Here is a 14,590-nt window from a genome sequence, read left to right as displayed (position 1 = left end):
GAAACAAAAATAAATTATTTTACTCCGCAAATTGTCAACATCAGTTTTGCATGCTGTAGGTTAATATCATATCGTTTAATCGGCATAATCTGTACGAACTTCTTTCCAGTGTGAATCGTCCGGTGCGCTTATTTCGTCATAGCGCGCATCTTCTGGTCGTTTCGAATCGTCGTACTCCTCGTGGTATGGTAAGTTTAGAAGATTTGGCCTGAAATTGTATAGTAAATAACACCAGCACTGAATGGTGTCATCGCAGGATGCCCCATTCCCATCATGCTCCAATAATCGAACGTTGATAAGTTCTCTTCCGTAAAGCTTTGGGTAGTCCTCAAGTTCATCAAGGGCTTGAAAGCATTCGTCATCAACCTCATAAACTTCTCCAATAATGTTCTGCAGATATGTTGGAAAATATAAAGGTATAGCGCAAGCGCTTAAAATACGAAAAAGTAAAAATAGTCAGTCAGTCAGTAAACAGGGAAAAGAAGAAAGAAATACGTATTTCTAAGTCTCTAGGTAAGTAGGTATATAAATAAGTACATGAGTAGGTTTGGAAGTACGAAATGTAAGCTAAAATTTAAGTACGTTAGTAGGTTCAAACGTATTTAATTATAAACCTGACCAAGAAAGAAAGAAAGCAAGAAAGTAAGTACTAAAGTCATTAAGTATGTAATCAACTATATATATATATATATATATATATATATATATATATATATATATATATATATATATATATATATATATATATAAATGTAGCATATTTTGAAACTAAATGTCCAAATATCAAACATGGGGTGGCAAGGGTCAGAGCAAACTCGGATTATGTAGTCACATAACTGATGTGTGTTATTAGACTATGCTGGAGAGTGTAGTAATAATATACATGATGACCAAATAAAGTTGCATTTCTCTGCGAACACGTGTGAAGCAGCTGGTATGTACACTACTCAGTAACGGCCTTAGCAAACGCGGGGCCCCGTGGATTTACGCTCCAGTGAGCACGGCATTTGGAAATAAACGTTTAAACAAGTTGTATATGATACTGAACTTAAAATTACTTTCTCTCTGTTGATATATTTTAAAAATTGCTAACACGCGGGGACCTTTGAGCGCGAGGTCCGATTTTTGAACCAAATCAGTCCAATCGGCCTAAGGCAGGCCTTGCCCTTACTAGTGGACGATAGGTCAACATGGTGGCAGCGATGACCAGCTTAGGACGCAGCGATAATTCTACAGTGTTAGAGGTAAACTAATATTAAATGTGACAAACGGTAACGTCTTAGAAAACTTTAAGCATTGGAAAAGACAACTGCAAATTCACCTGACTGCAAGTGGAGCAAATGATAAAGATGACGAGGTATAAACAGCCATAATTTTGCATTGTGCAGGACCGAATACTTTTGATATGTATTGCCAATTTTTATGGAATGTAGATGGCAACAAATACAACTCCGGCAAGGTACTCAAAAAAACTTAAGGCGTATTGTACCCCAAAAACACCCCACCCCACCCCCAACAACAAAAAGACGAGGTCCTGAAATCACATATGCTTTGGAATGTAATGTACCCATAACCTTTCGACAGCTTCCTAACGGAGTTTTGGACTAGAGCTCCGTCATGTAATTTCAGCGAGAATGAAAAAAATGATAATGGATAAAATAGTTTTCACAGTTACGGGAACACTTCAAGAACCTTTACCCAGAAAAGACAAGTTAGACCTGGACAAACCATACAAATATGTCCTACATTTTGAGCAGTCAAATAAGCATATAAAAGAACCGAGGAAGCCCGCTTTAGCAGTCAGACTGAGTAAAATTACTCCTGGAAATAAATCACAAACCCGGAGTCAAAGGTAAAGAGATACTACAAATCAACCTGTGATTGTCAAACTACGCAATAAACAGTCCTCCTCAGTTCCGGGTGAGAGAAAAAAAAAAGCATTTCATTTAAGGAATGCCATTTCTGCTGACACAAACACGAGTTTTGAGAAGGAAAATTGTCCGGCATGGGGTAAAACATGCGACGTATGCAAACGGAGAAATCATTTCAAAGTAAAAGTGCAAGAAAAGCCGTTTAGTCAGTGCTGATACAACACACGAAGAACAAAGAGATGGTGAAAACTGGCTTGATACCATAGAAACCAGTCAGGAAAGTAGAATTTCTGCATTAATGAATGTCAATAATTGTGAAGTGCGTTTCCATTTAGACAGCGGAAACGACATTGACTCTATCTGCAAGAAGTGTGTTTGTAGAGAACAAGTCAGTCCGACAAAACTAGCATTACAAATGTGGAACAAGTCACACATGAAACGACTTGGAGAAGCTGATCTGAAACCTATTAACCCGAACACTGTGGAAGAAACAACTGCTTCTCTAGTACTGTGCCAACTGACTCCATGAATCTCTTAGGATCGAAAACTATTCAGCAAATGGGGTCGATTACGGTTAACAGCGACATATTTATTTCTATGGTAGACACCAAGAAACTTGGTGATCTAAGGGAAGCAAATGTTAGAGTCGACAGCGAAATTCCAGCAAAAATACTGCCGTGTAGAAAGTTGCCACTCTAACTTCAAGAAGATGTGAATAGAGAAATATATAAATTAGTCGAAAGCAAACTTCTAATACGTGTTACCTAACCGACTAAATGGGTTAGTCAGATGGCTGTTATAAGATACGATTGCGTATTTGCATAGATCCACAGCCACTAAGTACTGCGCTCATGAGAGAACACATGATACTACCGATATTTGAGGACATGTTACTGAAACTTACTAATGCAAAAGTCTTCAGCAAACGTGATGTCCGTAAGGCATACAGGCATGTGAGACTGGATCAGAAATCAAGTGAGCTAACTACAACGATTACACTATTCGGTCGTAACAGATGGGCGAGGTTACCATTTGGACTAAAGGTCTCGAGCGAAATATTTTTAAAAAAAACTCATTGAAGCACTCGGAGATTTGGATAGTGTTTTCACTATATCGGATGATGTAATTGTTGCTGGATGTGGGAGTACTGAACAAGAAGCGAGACTAGACAACGTGAGAAAATTGCAAAACTTGTACAAATGATGCATAAAACGGAATATCATGTTAAATGATGCCAAGAAAGAAGTAGGATTGACTGAAATTATTTCCCATGGTCACAAAATCACTAGTTAAAGAGCCAGAGCAAACAATATAAAGGTCATGGCAATGCAGGAAAATTCCCACACCAACGGATATTATAAAGGTCATGGCAATGCAGGAAAATTCCCACACCAACGGATATTATAAAGGTCATGGCAATGCAGGAAAATTCCCACACCAACGGATATTATAAAGGTCATGGCAATGCAGGAAAATTCCCACACCAACGGATATTTCTGACGTGAAGAGGCTACGTAGTATCGTGCAGTATCCGGCAAAATTTCTTCCAAACCTTGCATATGAACTGGAACCGATTCGTCAACTCAAACGTAACGATTCGGTCTGGAATTAGGCTGAAGAATGCGAGGTTGCTTTCCAGAAAATTAGGAAAAAGGCTGACTGAAGCACCAGTGCTGGTACATTTCGACGTGAATGCATACGTCGTACGATAAGTAGATAGTAGCAAGAATGGAATGGGTGCTGTCTTACTTCAAGATGGTAGACCTGCTAAATTTGCGTCGAGGGAACTAAAACCGTCCGAAAGTGGACGCAAATTGAGAAGGAAGCTCTTTCAATGCATTCTGGTTTAAAACATTTCAACAGTATACATATGTAAGAAAGATCACAACACAAACTGATCACATACCGTTAGCTGCGATACTAAAGAAGCCTTTGAACAAAGCTCCGCCCCCCCCCCCCCAAACAATAGCAATATATCATGATGAAACTTTCGAATGACATCGAATTTAGATTTATGAAAGGAATAAAATATGTGGTCGCTGATGCTCCAATAGGTTATCTAGAAACTTTCGACAGAGAAACTGAACGTCCAAGGATCTTGAACGTTATGTTCGCCAACTTCCAAGATGCGAGACAGTGAAGTCAAGAAAGCAACCTTGGATGACGCTAATATACAGTTACTTATGGAACTCATTAGTGAAGGCTGGCCTGAAGCTAGAGACAAAGTGCCATACTCAGCGGTACCAAATAATTGTCAAGGAGAGGCAGTTGTAATTCCCAAATCATTGAGAAAGGATATGAAAAATCGTCTTCACTGTGCTCATTTAGCCTACGATAGCATGATGACGCGAGCTAGAAGAAAGATACTTTGGGATAAGGCAGGAGATATAAAAGACAGGGTTGAATCATGTGAAGCATGTGAGGAATGCAGACCTAGAAACCAACGGGAGCCGCTTTCACAGCAAAGTGACGAAGATTTACAGTGGAATAAGGTGGACATGGATTTGTTTGAAATCAAAGGTAGACAGTATCTCGTTGTGGTCGACTATTTTTCAGGTTTCATAGAAGTGGACAACAAGTACGACAAGTAGTGAAGTTGAAACCGCACTTAACAGACAATTTTCAAGATTTGGAATTACCATGATGATCATAACTGATAATAGTACTAATATTAGTACCCTTACTCCTACCTCGCGGACAGGGTACTAACATGAGCTTATACGTGTCAATGGAGCAAGCCGGGTGTGATTCTCAGCCGGCCCTCTTTTAGCCCAATAATAACAATTTGAACATATTCCTTGCATATAATCCAATGAATTGAGTAGTCCTCTTATTTAATGCCGGAAATATCGAAAATCATTGTAGAAATACTTGTAAAAACTCGTTTACCTTTTTTATCCGATATTTTCGTTTAGATCGTCCGCCATATTAGTTCAAATATGATTACTTCCGTTCTCAGCCTCGTTTGTTTGTGTGCCATATAAGGACACTGAGGCCTTATTTGGAAACGTAAACAAATCGTAGTAAAAATTTGGCGCGGTTTGAGTCAGAAATTCTGCGCATTAAAAGTAAATACGATTTATCGGCAACTTTGAAATTCCACCAAGAAGCCATTATTCGCCACGTGATTGATAATAACATAGCGTAGAATATCCAAATATGGTCTGGCAAGCCTTATGTAGAAAAGGGTTCACGGCGAGAGTCTCGCGTTATCTGTCATGGCGAACACGGTGAGGTTAGTGTAACCATGCCAATTTATTTTATCGTGTAAGGGCTTAATAAATTCAAAATAAGCCAAACTTCTTTCACAGCATGATTATACTTATATAGTAGATATCTACACTGTTTCTTTTACTGACTTAGTGATGATTTTTTTTTTTGTGCTCCATTACATGATATGGGATCAGTTCGTAGCCTCAACCACAACAAATCAAGTTGAGGCTACGACATCGTAGCTAATCTGATAATGGATCCCAGTTTACAGGAAATTAGTTTCCACAATTCATTAAAAAAGGGGCATTTACAAATCATCTACAGACAAACGAAAAGGATGATTTTGCTATTAAAGTCTGTAAGAACGTGTTGAAGAAGAGAATCATAGACGGTGGAGATCAGTTTGAAGACTTGTTGGACCTTAGAAACACTCCACGTCAGGATAATGGACTTAGTCTGACTCGGATGTTTTATTTCTTTTCGGACAAAAACACTCGGTCAATGATTACATCGACAAGTGATGTGGACACTTGATGTGAATAAGGAACCAAGTATTATCGATAATCGCGAAAACGCTTGATAAAGAAGTGGTACGATAAGAGAGCTCGAACCTTACCACCACTAAATATTGGAGAATCAGTATAATTTGAACATAATGGGGGTAAAAAATCGAAACTGGTAAACCAAGAAAAGACAAAATGTAAACTCGTACATCGTGGAAAGTCAGGATGAAAGAGCGTATTGACGGAATCGTGTGCACATACGACCCGCAAAACTAAAAGTACGCATCCGGGAGACTTCACCTTAAATTGAACTAGAAACCACTGACGTACCGACACACAGCCAGAATGATCAAACAAGTGCAACACCAAGTGAATCAAATAGCTCCGGAATTTTACCTTCAGATAATGTTATAGATGACGTAGTACCTAATTCACCTATAACGACGACGACTGTACCAAGAGTCAGACGCAATAGAAACACGAGAAATCCTGTCTATCTGAAAGCATTTGTGTGATAGAAACTCTTGTCGTGAAGATCCTAGCCCTTAATTTTACATAGTTTGCTTAGGGAAATATAAACTCATAATCTGACAACTGATTCAGAAAGCAAAGATTTAAACTTCAGCTTCCACTATACACTTTATGTCCAGCATATCCCAAGTATTTGTATTAATCAATTCAAGAAGTAAAGATAACTAGCTCTTTAAAGAATCGGAGATGTTGACTAAAATTAACGTAGCATATTTCGAAATGAAGCGTAGTAGATCCATTCAACATATTCAGTGTAGTCTCATAACTGCTATCGGTTATTAGACTATGATGGAATGTGTAGAAATGTACATACAGCTATAAATGTACATGACGACCTAATAAAGTTGTATATATATATATATATATATATATATATATATATATATATATATATATATATATATATATGAGAGAAAGATCAAACAAAGATCAAAGATTAGAAAATGTTACAGATGACGTACTGTCAAATTCACCTATTTGTCGGTACGTCAGTATTTTCTAGTTTGGTTTTCCCCTTTTCAGTGTACCGTACACACACACACACACACACACTTATTTGGACAGTAATAATACCTGTAATGATTATATCAATGAAGTAATATGATTAAACAGCTATGTCAACGACGAACCCCTTACTGTGTCTGACAATACAGGTCATTCCGATTTAATTGTGTTTCACCGTAAGCTTCTTAATAAAATCAAACACCCCACGGTCGCGGGTTTGAACCCCGGCCGAGTCGTATCAAAGACTTTAAAGAAATGGTACTAACAGCTCCCTCGCTTGGCGCTCAGCATTAAGAGGTTAGTGTTAGGACTGGTCGGTCTGGTGTCAGGATAATGTGACTGAGTGGGACACCATGCTACATGTCTGCGGCTAGTACTAATATTAGTACCCTTACTCCTATCTCGTGGACAGGATACTAACATGAGCGTATACGTGTCAATGGAGCAAGCCGGGTGTGATTCACACCCGGCGCTCATTTAGCCTAATATCAACAATTTGAACATATTCCTTGCATATAATCCAATAAATTGAGTAGTCCTCTTATTTAATACCGGAAGTATCCAAAATCATTGTAGAAATACTTGTAAAATCTCGTTTACCTTTTTTTATCCGATATTTCGTTTATATCGTCAGCCATATTAGTTCAAATAATGATTACTTCTGTTCTCAGCCTTGTTTGTTTGTGTGCCATATAAAGACATTGAGACCTTATTTGTAAACGTAAACAAATCGTAGTAAAATTTTGGCGCGGTTTGAGTCAGAAATTCTGCGCATTAAAAGTAGATACGATTTATCGGCAACTTTGAAATTCCACCAAGAAGCCATTATTCGCCACGTGATTGATAATAACATAGCGTAGAATATCCAGATATGGTCTGGCAAGCCTTACGTAGAAAAGGTGTCTGAGTCTCGCGTTATCTGTCATGGCGGACATGGTGAGGTTGGTGTAACCATGTCAATTTATTTTATCGTGTAAGGGCTTAATAAATTAAAAATAAGCCAAACTTCTTTCACAACATGATTATACTTATGTAGTAGATTTCTACACTGTTTTTCTGACTTTAGTGATGATTTTTGTTGTTGCTCCATTACATGATATCGGATCAGTTCGTAACCTCCACCACAACAAAATCAAGCTGAGGCTACGACATCGTAGCTAGTCTGCGGCATGATGCCCCAGTGCTAGACATCACTATAAACTGGCACAATGCACACATCGTAGCGATATGACCAGAAATTGTTAAAGCTACCTTAAAAATCATCACACACATAAACACAAACACCCCCACTGTTAGTCTTTTGTTGCTTATCAGTACAAGGGCGGAAGCGGTGTAAACAAGAGAGAGAGAGAGAGAGAGACTCATTACTGTACCTTCCCCACTCCTCGCGCTGCTAAGAGAAAAGGTACATTAAAACGTGTAGCAACGACGAGAGGATATTTGTCGAAGGTCTGAGCCTTTCCCACGAACTTGCTGATTCCCTTTTTGGCCCTTCCCGATCTTTCGTCAAGGTAAAAGTGGTTTGGTTGTCCCCTTTTCAAAGTACCGTACACAAACACAAGGGTACCTGTCATTTTGTTTCAAATAGGAAAAGATCGGAAAGTCTCGAATAACCTAGTACGTAGGGTTGTGTATATATGCTTGAGTACCTTGCGCTGAAAATACGAGACTTCCCCCATGTACACATCTATATTTCCATAACACGTTGACCAGACAAGGTGCTTGTGGTATATATGTTATAGTGTTATACAATGTGGACGAGTTATATAGTACACTGAAATATTTTAAGCAGTATTTAATGTGTTCAATCGATACAATCCACGACAGTGGTTGAATTGTAATTAACACGTTAATATACACATGTACACAACTGTGCTGATATTAACCTACAATCAAGTCCAATGTTAGTGGGTTTCTGTTACACTCTTCCCCAAGATGGACGCGTCGAAAATATAATTAGCGATTGACACGTGACAAATATTCAACTTCATCCAATAGATGAGTACACCCATAGGAAGCGTTGACCGTTGTCGCTAGAAAGTGCACTGCCTTAACACTACTCCTAAAATATGTCAAAAACTCGAATTATTATGCATATTCCCACCTTCCGGTTCATACCCGTACATCAGTCGTTGTTGAATTTATCCTGTACTTTAGACAAAAGATGTAAGCTTTTGAATATTAATTTTAAAGAATTAAGATGCGAACAGAGATTTCAAAATTGTGACCCATCCCAGCTTGCTTCCCCCTCCCCACCTTAAATCTTAATGTGTATCAACTACGTATCGGTAGGACCATCAAGAGCAACACAGGGGCTCGTATCGTTACTCACAATTAACCTGTCATACATGTACTATATAATACCTACAAGAGATGACACTTCTTTCCTATCTCGAGGGACCCATTTAAAAATAAACGCTATTATTTCAAGCTACATTTCGCGTAGCGTAATAAATTTGGTACCGATGTTTAGCTCAGGCATTCGACTTTGTATGCATATCCAAAGTTTGGCTTACTATCATACCTTTAAGGAATGCCAGACCATTTTCCCACGCTACTGCACGACATGGTCATTATCGCGCCCACTTAATATGCAAGTGAGATCCCGCTGAATGGAATACTGTCATCTCATTGGTTAAAAGAAAATGACGTCTTGCGTTTATTTATAACTTATTTTCAGTTGGCCAATGAGAAGGTAGTATTCCATTCAGCGTGTTGTTCTTATATATCAAGCGAGCGCGATCACAGCCATGTCGAGCAGTAGCGTAATAAATTTGGTACTGATGTTTAGCTCAGGCCTTCGACTTTGTATGCGTATCCAAAGTTTTTCTTACTATCATACCTTTAAGGAATGCCAGACCATTTTCCAACGCTACTGCTCTACATATCGGTGATCGCGCCCGCTTAATATGCACGAGAAAGGAGATGAGTGACCTCTTTTGAAGTTAGTATATAGTACATGTATATGACAGGTCAATTGTAAGCAACCATACGAGTCCCTGTGAAGAGAAACACCTTAAGAAGGCAGTATATAAAAGAGTGATGAAACTTCCACGTGTGTGTGTGCGTGTGTGTGTGTGTGTGTGTGCATATATAAGACAGACATGTTGGTTACAAAGTTTACAGACACAACTTAGTGCAAAGAAAAACTTCGCATTACTTTTGTATTTGTAAACTTTGCAATGTTGTTTGGAGAAAATTGAGAACGAATAATGACATTGCAAATTGCAAGACATAATACTTTAATTGAAACTGCGGCAATTAAACATATAGCTTAGGCAGTTGCTGTAATCCATTAAGTGGGTAAATAATATTTAATAAAAAAAACACAACAATGGCACACACACACACACACACACACACACACGCGCGCGCGCGCGTTTATGTTTGATAAAGAACCCGTTCAGAAATAGTGCTTGAAAATGTAATTTTCGCTAAATAATAAATATTTTTCCCGACCCAAATCGAACAATTTTTGTTTTATAAAGGTATAACTTGTATTAACTGATGAACAACAACAACAACAACAACAACAAAAATTCAGCGTAGTTACAAAATTTTCAATATTCAACCTAGATGGATATCCAAGTGCGTGGTTTATCGACGAGAAACGACGGATCGATGGAGGAGTGCTTGAGTGTTCTTCTGTCGTGCAGGCAACTTTATGACCATTTTAAAGTAAAGTGAATGAATATTTTAAATAATGGAAATGGTTATAATATTTATTTTCTATGGTTTTTAACTGGTTAAAATTGAGAGAAACATTTTGATGGATAACATAGTTGATACACGATTACAAAAAGTGACTATACCAACTTATATTTGTAATTAGTGGGAATAATTACGATATTAACATTATACGTTTTTCTTTGTCTATATATCTAATGTGTATCACTTGCCATATCGGTTCTAATAAATGTTTATCTATGTAAACATTTTTGGTGATATAATCTTGACAGTCGACTCTCTACCTGTAAACTGAATTTTTTTTTTTTTAAATCTCTTGTTTGTCAAATGTCAAATTACTTTTGCTCCTCGATGACTGTGTGTGTGTGTGTGATGGGGGGGGGGGTTGGGGGGTTGGGGGGTTGGTTGGTTGGTTGGTTAGTTGGATGGTTTGTGAATAATGCAATTTGCGTTGGGTATCTTTTCTGTCACCACCCCAAATTCAAGTACACTGTATCACCTATTTTCTGACCCTGCATGACTTCTGGACTCGCACCTTGCTCGCGCTGTTGATATAAGTGGGGGTGGGGAGGTGGTTTGGGGTTTGTGCTTGAATAATACATTTTGCGTTGGGTATATTTTCTGTCACCACCACGTATTCAGATACAAAGTATTACCTATTTTCTGACCCTGCATGACTTCTGGACTCGCACCTTGCTCGCGCTGTTGATATAAGTGGGGGTGGGGAGGTGGTTTGGGGTTTGTGCTTGAATAATACATTTTGCGTTGGGTATATTTTCTGTCACCACCACGTATTCAAATACAAAGTATTACCTATTTTCTGACCCTGCATGACTTCTGGACTCGCCTTGCTCACGCAGTTGATATTAGTAGTCACATGACCATTAACGGACAAAATGGCGTCGCCAAAAGAAAAATTTGATGCTGCAGTATCGGTGATAACCAGTTTACCTAAAAATGGTATATAATGTCAAGTTTGTGTATTTGAAATTTTCACGAATGCAAAGATTGTATATTTAGCGGGATGTTTAACCTTAGTTCGACAGAGATCATTTCTTTAAGATAGGGTAACTGCTGTGAATGTGATGTTTTTGGAAGCGTGTTTTAGGGACTATTTCATATCACGAAGTCGGGGTGGAGCAGGTATTCTACCTCTCCCCCATTTCAGGCTCTCGAATAGTTTGAAGGAAAAAAAACTCTTTTACAGATTTCTGAGGGGAGAAATTAGAAATATCCTATTTATGTAGTCCTACAATGTTCAACGTTTAACCTGATAGTCAAGTGTGACTGTGTCAACGTATTTATAGATAGATAGGTGCTCGACGCGAGCTTGATGTTGAGAAGAAACAAAACTCCAACAGTAATCTGAAAGAAAAAATCATACAGAGTGACAAAAATACCATAGACAAAAGTATCTTAGATTACCCGCATGACCTGTTCTGACATAGGACCCTCTCTATCGTACTATATAAGAGAGAAGGTACGTAACTTCTAAATACTTGGTTCCACCCATGACCCTCTATTTCCTTCTGCCTTTTCCGTCTTTAAAGGCACACGACCATACTCTTTGTCATGTTTTACGCCTGAGATATTTTTCTATTCATCAAGCCATCATTAACTTTTCTGCATTGTACCAAACTGAAGTTAATTGCTCTGAAACGTCCGATTTTCAAGAATGTTGCCTCTTTTTAAAGTAAATTTCCACTATTATTAAAGGTAATTATTCATATTTTATGTTTTGATGTCAGTTTATTATCAGAAACATATTTGGTTCAAATAGTGATGAAAAAGTTTTGTACAATTTTTATATTTTAATTGTGTATTTACTCAGCAAGCTGCATTTGGAAACAAGTTACCATGAGAATCTCCATGTTTTCTGTCATGGTGGACAAAGTACATTTAGTGTAAACATACCAGTATTTACCTGATATAGGCATAGCAACTTTATCAGTAATCAAAATTTCCTGAGAAACAGAACTCCAGTTAGGTAATAGATTTTAACTTCAGTCATCTTGCGGTAGCTAAGGTCAAAACAGACATCATAGCAAAGGTTGGTCACGCGGTCTCACTGACTTGACGGTGAATGAGTTCTCTCAAGATTTTAAAGCACATAAAAAATTCATCCATGAAAAATATTTACACAGATATAGCAATCAAACTTTACTTTTAAATTTTTCCACACATAATAGAAGTGTACCAAAAATGTAAAATGGTTAAAATTGCTGTTAAATGTAACATACACTGCACTGCTTAACAGTTAACAGGCAGGCTTATGCGTATGGAGTTGAACAGGTAACAGGTGTTCTATATATAGTTCTCTATGAGGTAAAGGGTTAATAATGCACCCTCTTGTGCAGTGTTTCCCTTTACGCACATTCGTGCGTCAGGGACACACACTGGAGAAAATTGACGCACACATTTTGTTACTGTGTGTTTTTTTGACGCAAAGGATTTTCATAATATGATCATGATTTATTTAATACCCAATGCATTGGACGATGGATGGAATCGTATATACTTTGCGTATAGGCATTGACTGGTGCCCGCTTTGTTTTTCCCCCTGCCTTGCGCTCCTCTATTCGTATAGCAAAGTGCAACGCAGGGAACATATAAAAAAATGAACCAGACTAGCATAGGCAATGTTATGACGGAGTAGCTTCCCCTAATCTCGCGAGCTTCTCGCGATTTCCATCGAGTTCAGCAAGCTGTTCTAGATATTTAACATCAAGGCTGGTTGCATTAGAAAGTGATCTCCAGATTAAAACGTCATGCACTAAAAAACATTAGCGAAGAAAGTGAAAGAAGCAGAACACAAAAGAGTAACCGTGGATCTAACTTTAATGAAAAATGGAGAAAATTATTCCCTTGACCAAAATATTCATTATGATTACTGGTGTGACTTCTGATCGCGTGATTGCAAAGACTGCAAAAGTGAATAATCCTTTCGTGACAGGATTTTAAAATTTTTAAAAATAGGCCCTCATTTGCCATAAGATATCTGGAGAACACATTATAAGCTAAGACATTATTTCACAACAAAGAGATCAGTAAACTTGCAGAGACAAATGCGTTATTTGGATTACAAAGTCAGCGGGTCGTTGCAGATTTTGTTGGATTTTAACTTTTACTGCAATAAAAGAAAGATCTTAAAGTTCAAGTGTAACTTATTAGAAAGAAGATGAATCAGTATCCTCCTTGATATTTGGATAAATGTGTTCTAGGACGAAGTACAATGAAACCTATGATAGTACACATTTGATGAAAGGCTGTAAATTAACTCCCATTTGGTTAAAAAGATTTATTTAGCTTTTTGTATTGGCTTATATGTATTGTGTTGGGCTATAACATTGTTGAGGAGACTGTTAAAAGTACGGCTTTAAAAGAAAAATGAACTAATAAAATTATTCTTTGAATGGACAATGCATTTGCTTGTTAACTGTGCATGTTGGTGTATTTGTATGTTTAGAGAAAGAGAGAGAGAGTATGTTGTGCAAGTTGCAATATCCTATTTCAAGCTGAAAAAGTACGAGTCACATGAAAATTTGTCAGTACATTTTTGACCCCCACATTTTTTATTTGACTCCCAGTTTTGACACCTAGGGGTTTTTTGTACCCTCAATTTTACACCCCTGGGGGATACACTGCTCTTGTGTCAGAACTTTATTCTTTCAGAGAAAAAAACACCAAAATACAGTCTTACTAAAACAATCCGACTTGAATTTGAGAAAGTTTCAGTATGGGCTGCCAAGTGTATGAAATAAGGGTATGACTAAAATAAACAATGGAAAAATAGAACACAATGGAAGTATAAAAAAATTGTATAGAACTTTTTCATCACTGTTTGAACTAAATATGATTTCTGTTGATAAATTGACATCAAAGTGAAAATGAATACTTAACTTTAAATAATAGTGTTAATTTACTCAAAAAGTTTGTAACCTAAATGCGACTGACCAGCTTTGGATTGGAAATCATTGAATGCATTGAAGATTCAGATGTTAGTTGTGATCTAATCTTGAAGTATGGATAAATGCCTTATAGGGCATAACCGATTAGCATTTTTCTACTGATTTCCGATTCCGGTTTTTGGGCATGAAATTTTTCCGATTCCGGATACGATTCAATTAATCGGAAATGCTAAATTAAAAGGTTTTTCAAATTAACTTTTTAAACCGTGTTACACACGTTTTGCCGCCTAATCATTTATGTCGACCAGCTGCCAGTTCCGACCCATTCTTTGTTCAACAATTAGTTGATCTTGCCGCCAGGCTTTAATTTTCC

General features: G+C 37.6%; 2 protein-coding genes across 3 annotated transcripts in view; one reads left to right on the top strand and one right to left on the bottom strand.

Annotated features, from left to right (window-relative positions):
- On the bottom strand, positions 1-8,363 carry LOC149791831 (gamma-glutamylaminecyclotransferase-like). The gene is made up of 2 exons (XM_089969276.1): positions 7,996-8,363; positions 1-390 (listed from the first exon to the last, which is right to left on the bottom strand). The coding sequence occupies exons 1-2, from the start codon at positions 8,194-8,196 to the stop codon at positions 76-78; spliced, it is 516 nt and encodes a 171-aa protein (XP_089825402.1). The 5' UTR covers positions 8,197-8,363; the 3' UTR covers positions 1-75.
- A 2,818-nt stretch (positions 8,364-11,181) lies between these two features.
- Positions 11,182-14,590, top strand: part of LOC149791830 (uncharacterized) — a 65,010-nt gene continuing 61,601 nt past the window's right edge. For both annotated transcript variants that reach the window (XM_089970340.1, XM_089970339.1), the window contains exon 1: positions 11,182-11,269. In XM_089970340.1, coding sequence (XP_089826466.1) covers positions 11,206-11,269 — 64 coding nt within the window. In that variant the 5' untranslated portion in view covers positions 11,182-11,205. The remainder of the gene's footprint in view (positions 11,270-14,590) is intronic.

The sequence above is a fragment of the Sinohyriopsis cumingii genome, chromosome 9 (assembly GCF_028554795.1).
Source record: "Sinohyriopsis cumingii isolate HCF-2022 chromosome 9, ASM2855479v2, whole genome shotgun sequence".
Taxonomy (NCBI): Eukaryota; Metazoa; Mollusca; class Bivalvia; order Unionida; family Unionidae; genus Sinohyriopsis; species Sinohyriopsis cumingii.
This window is presented reverse-complemented; position numbering and strand designations above follow the sequence as displayed.

Coding starts and splice junctions, on each gene's coding strand:
- LOC149791831 (XM_089969276.1), bottom strand. CDS start 8,196: ATGACAGGTACCCTTGTGTTTGTGTACGGTACTTTGAAAAGGGGACAA. Junction 391..7,995: donor CAGCGCGAGGAGTGGGGAAG/GTACAGTAATGA, acceptor ACATATCTGCAG/AACATTATTGGAGAAGTTTA.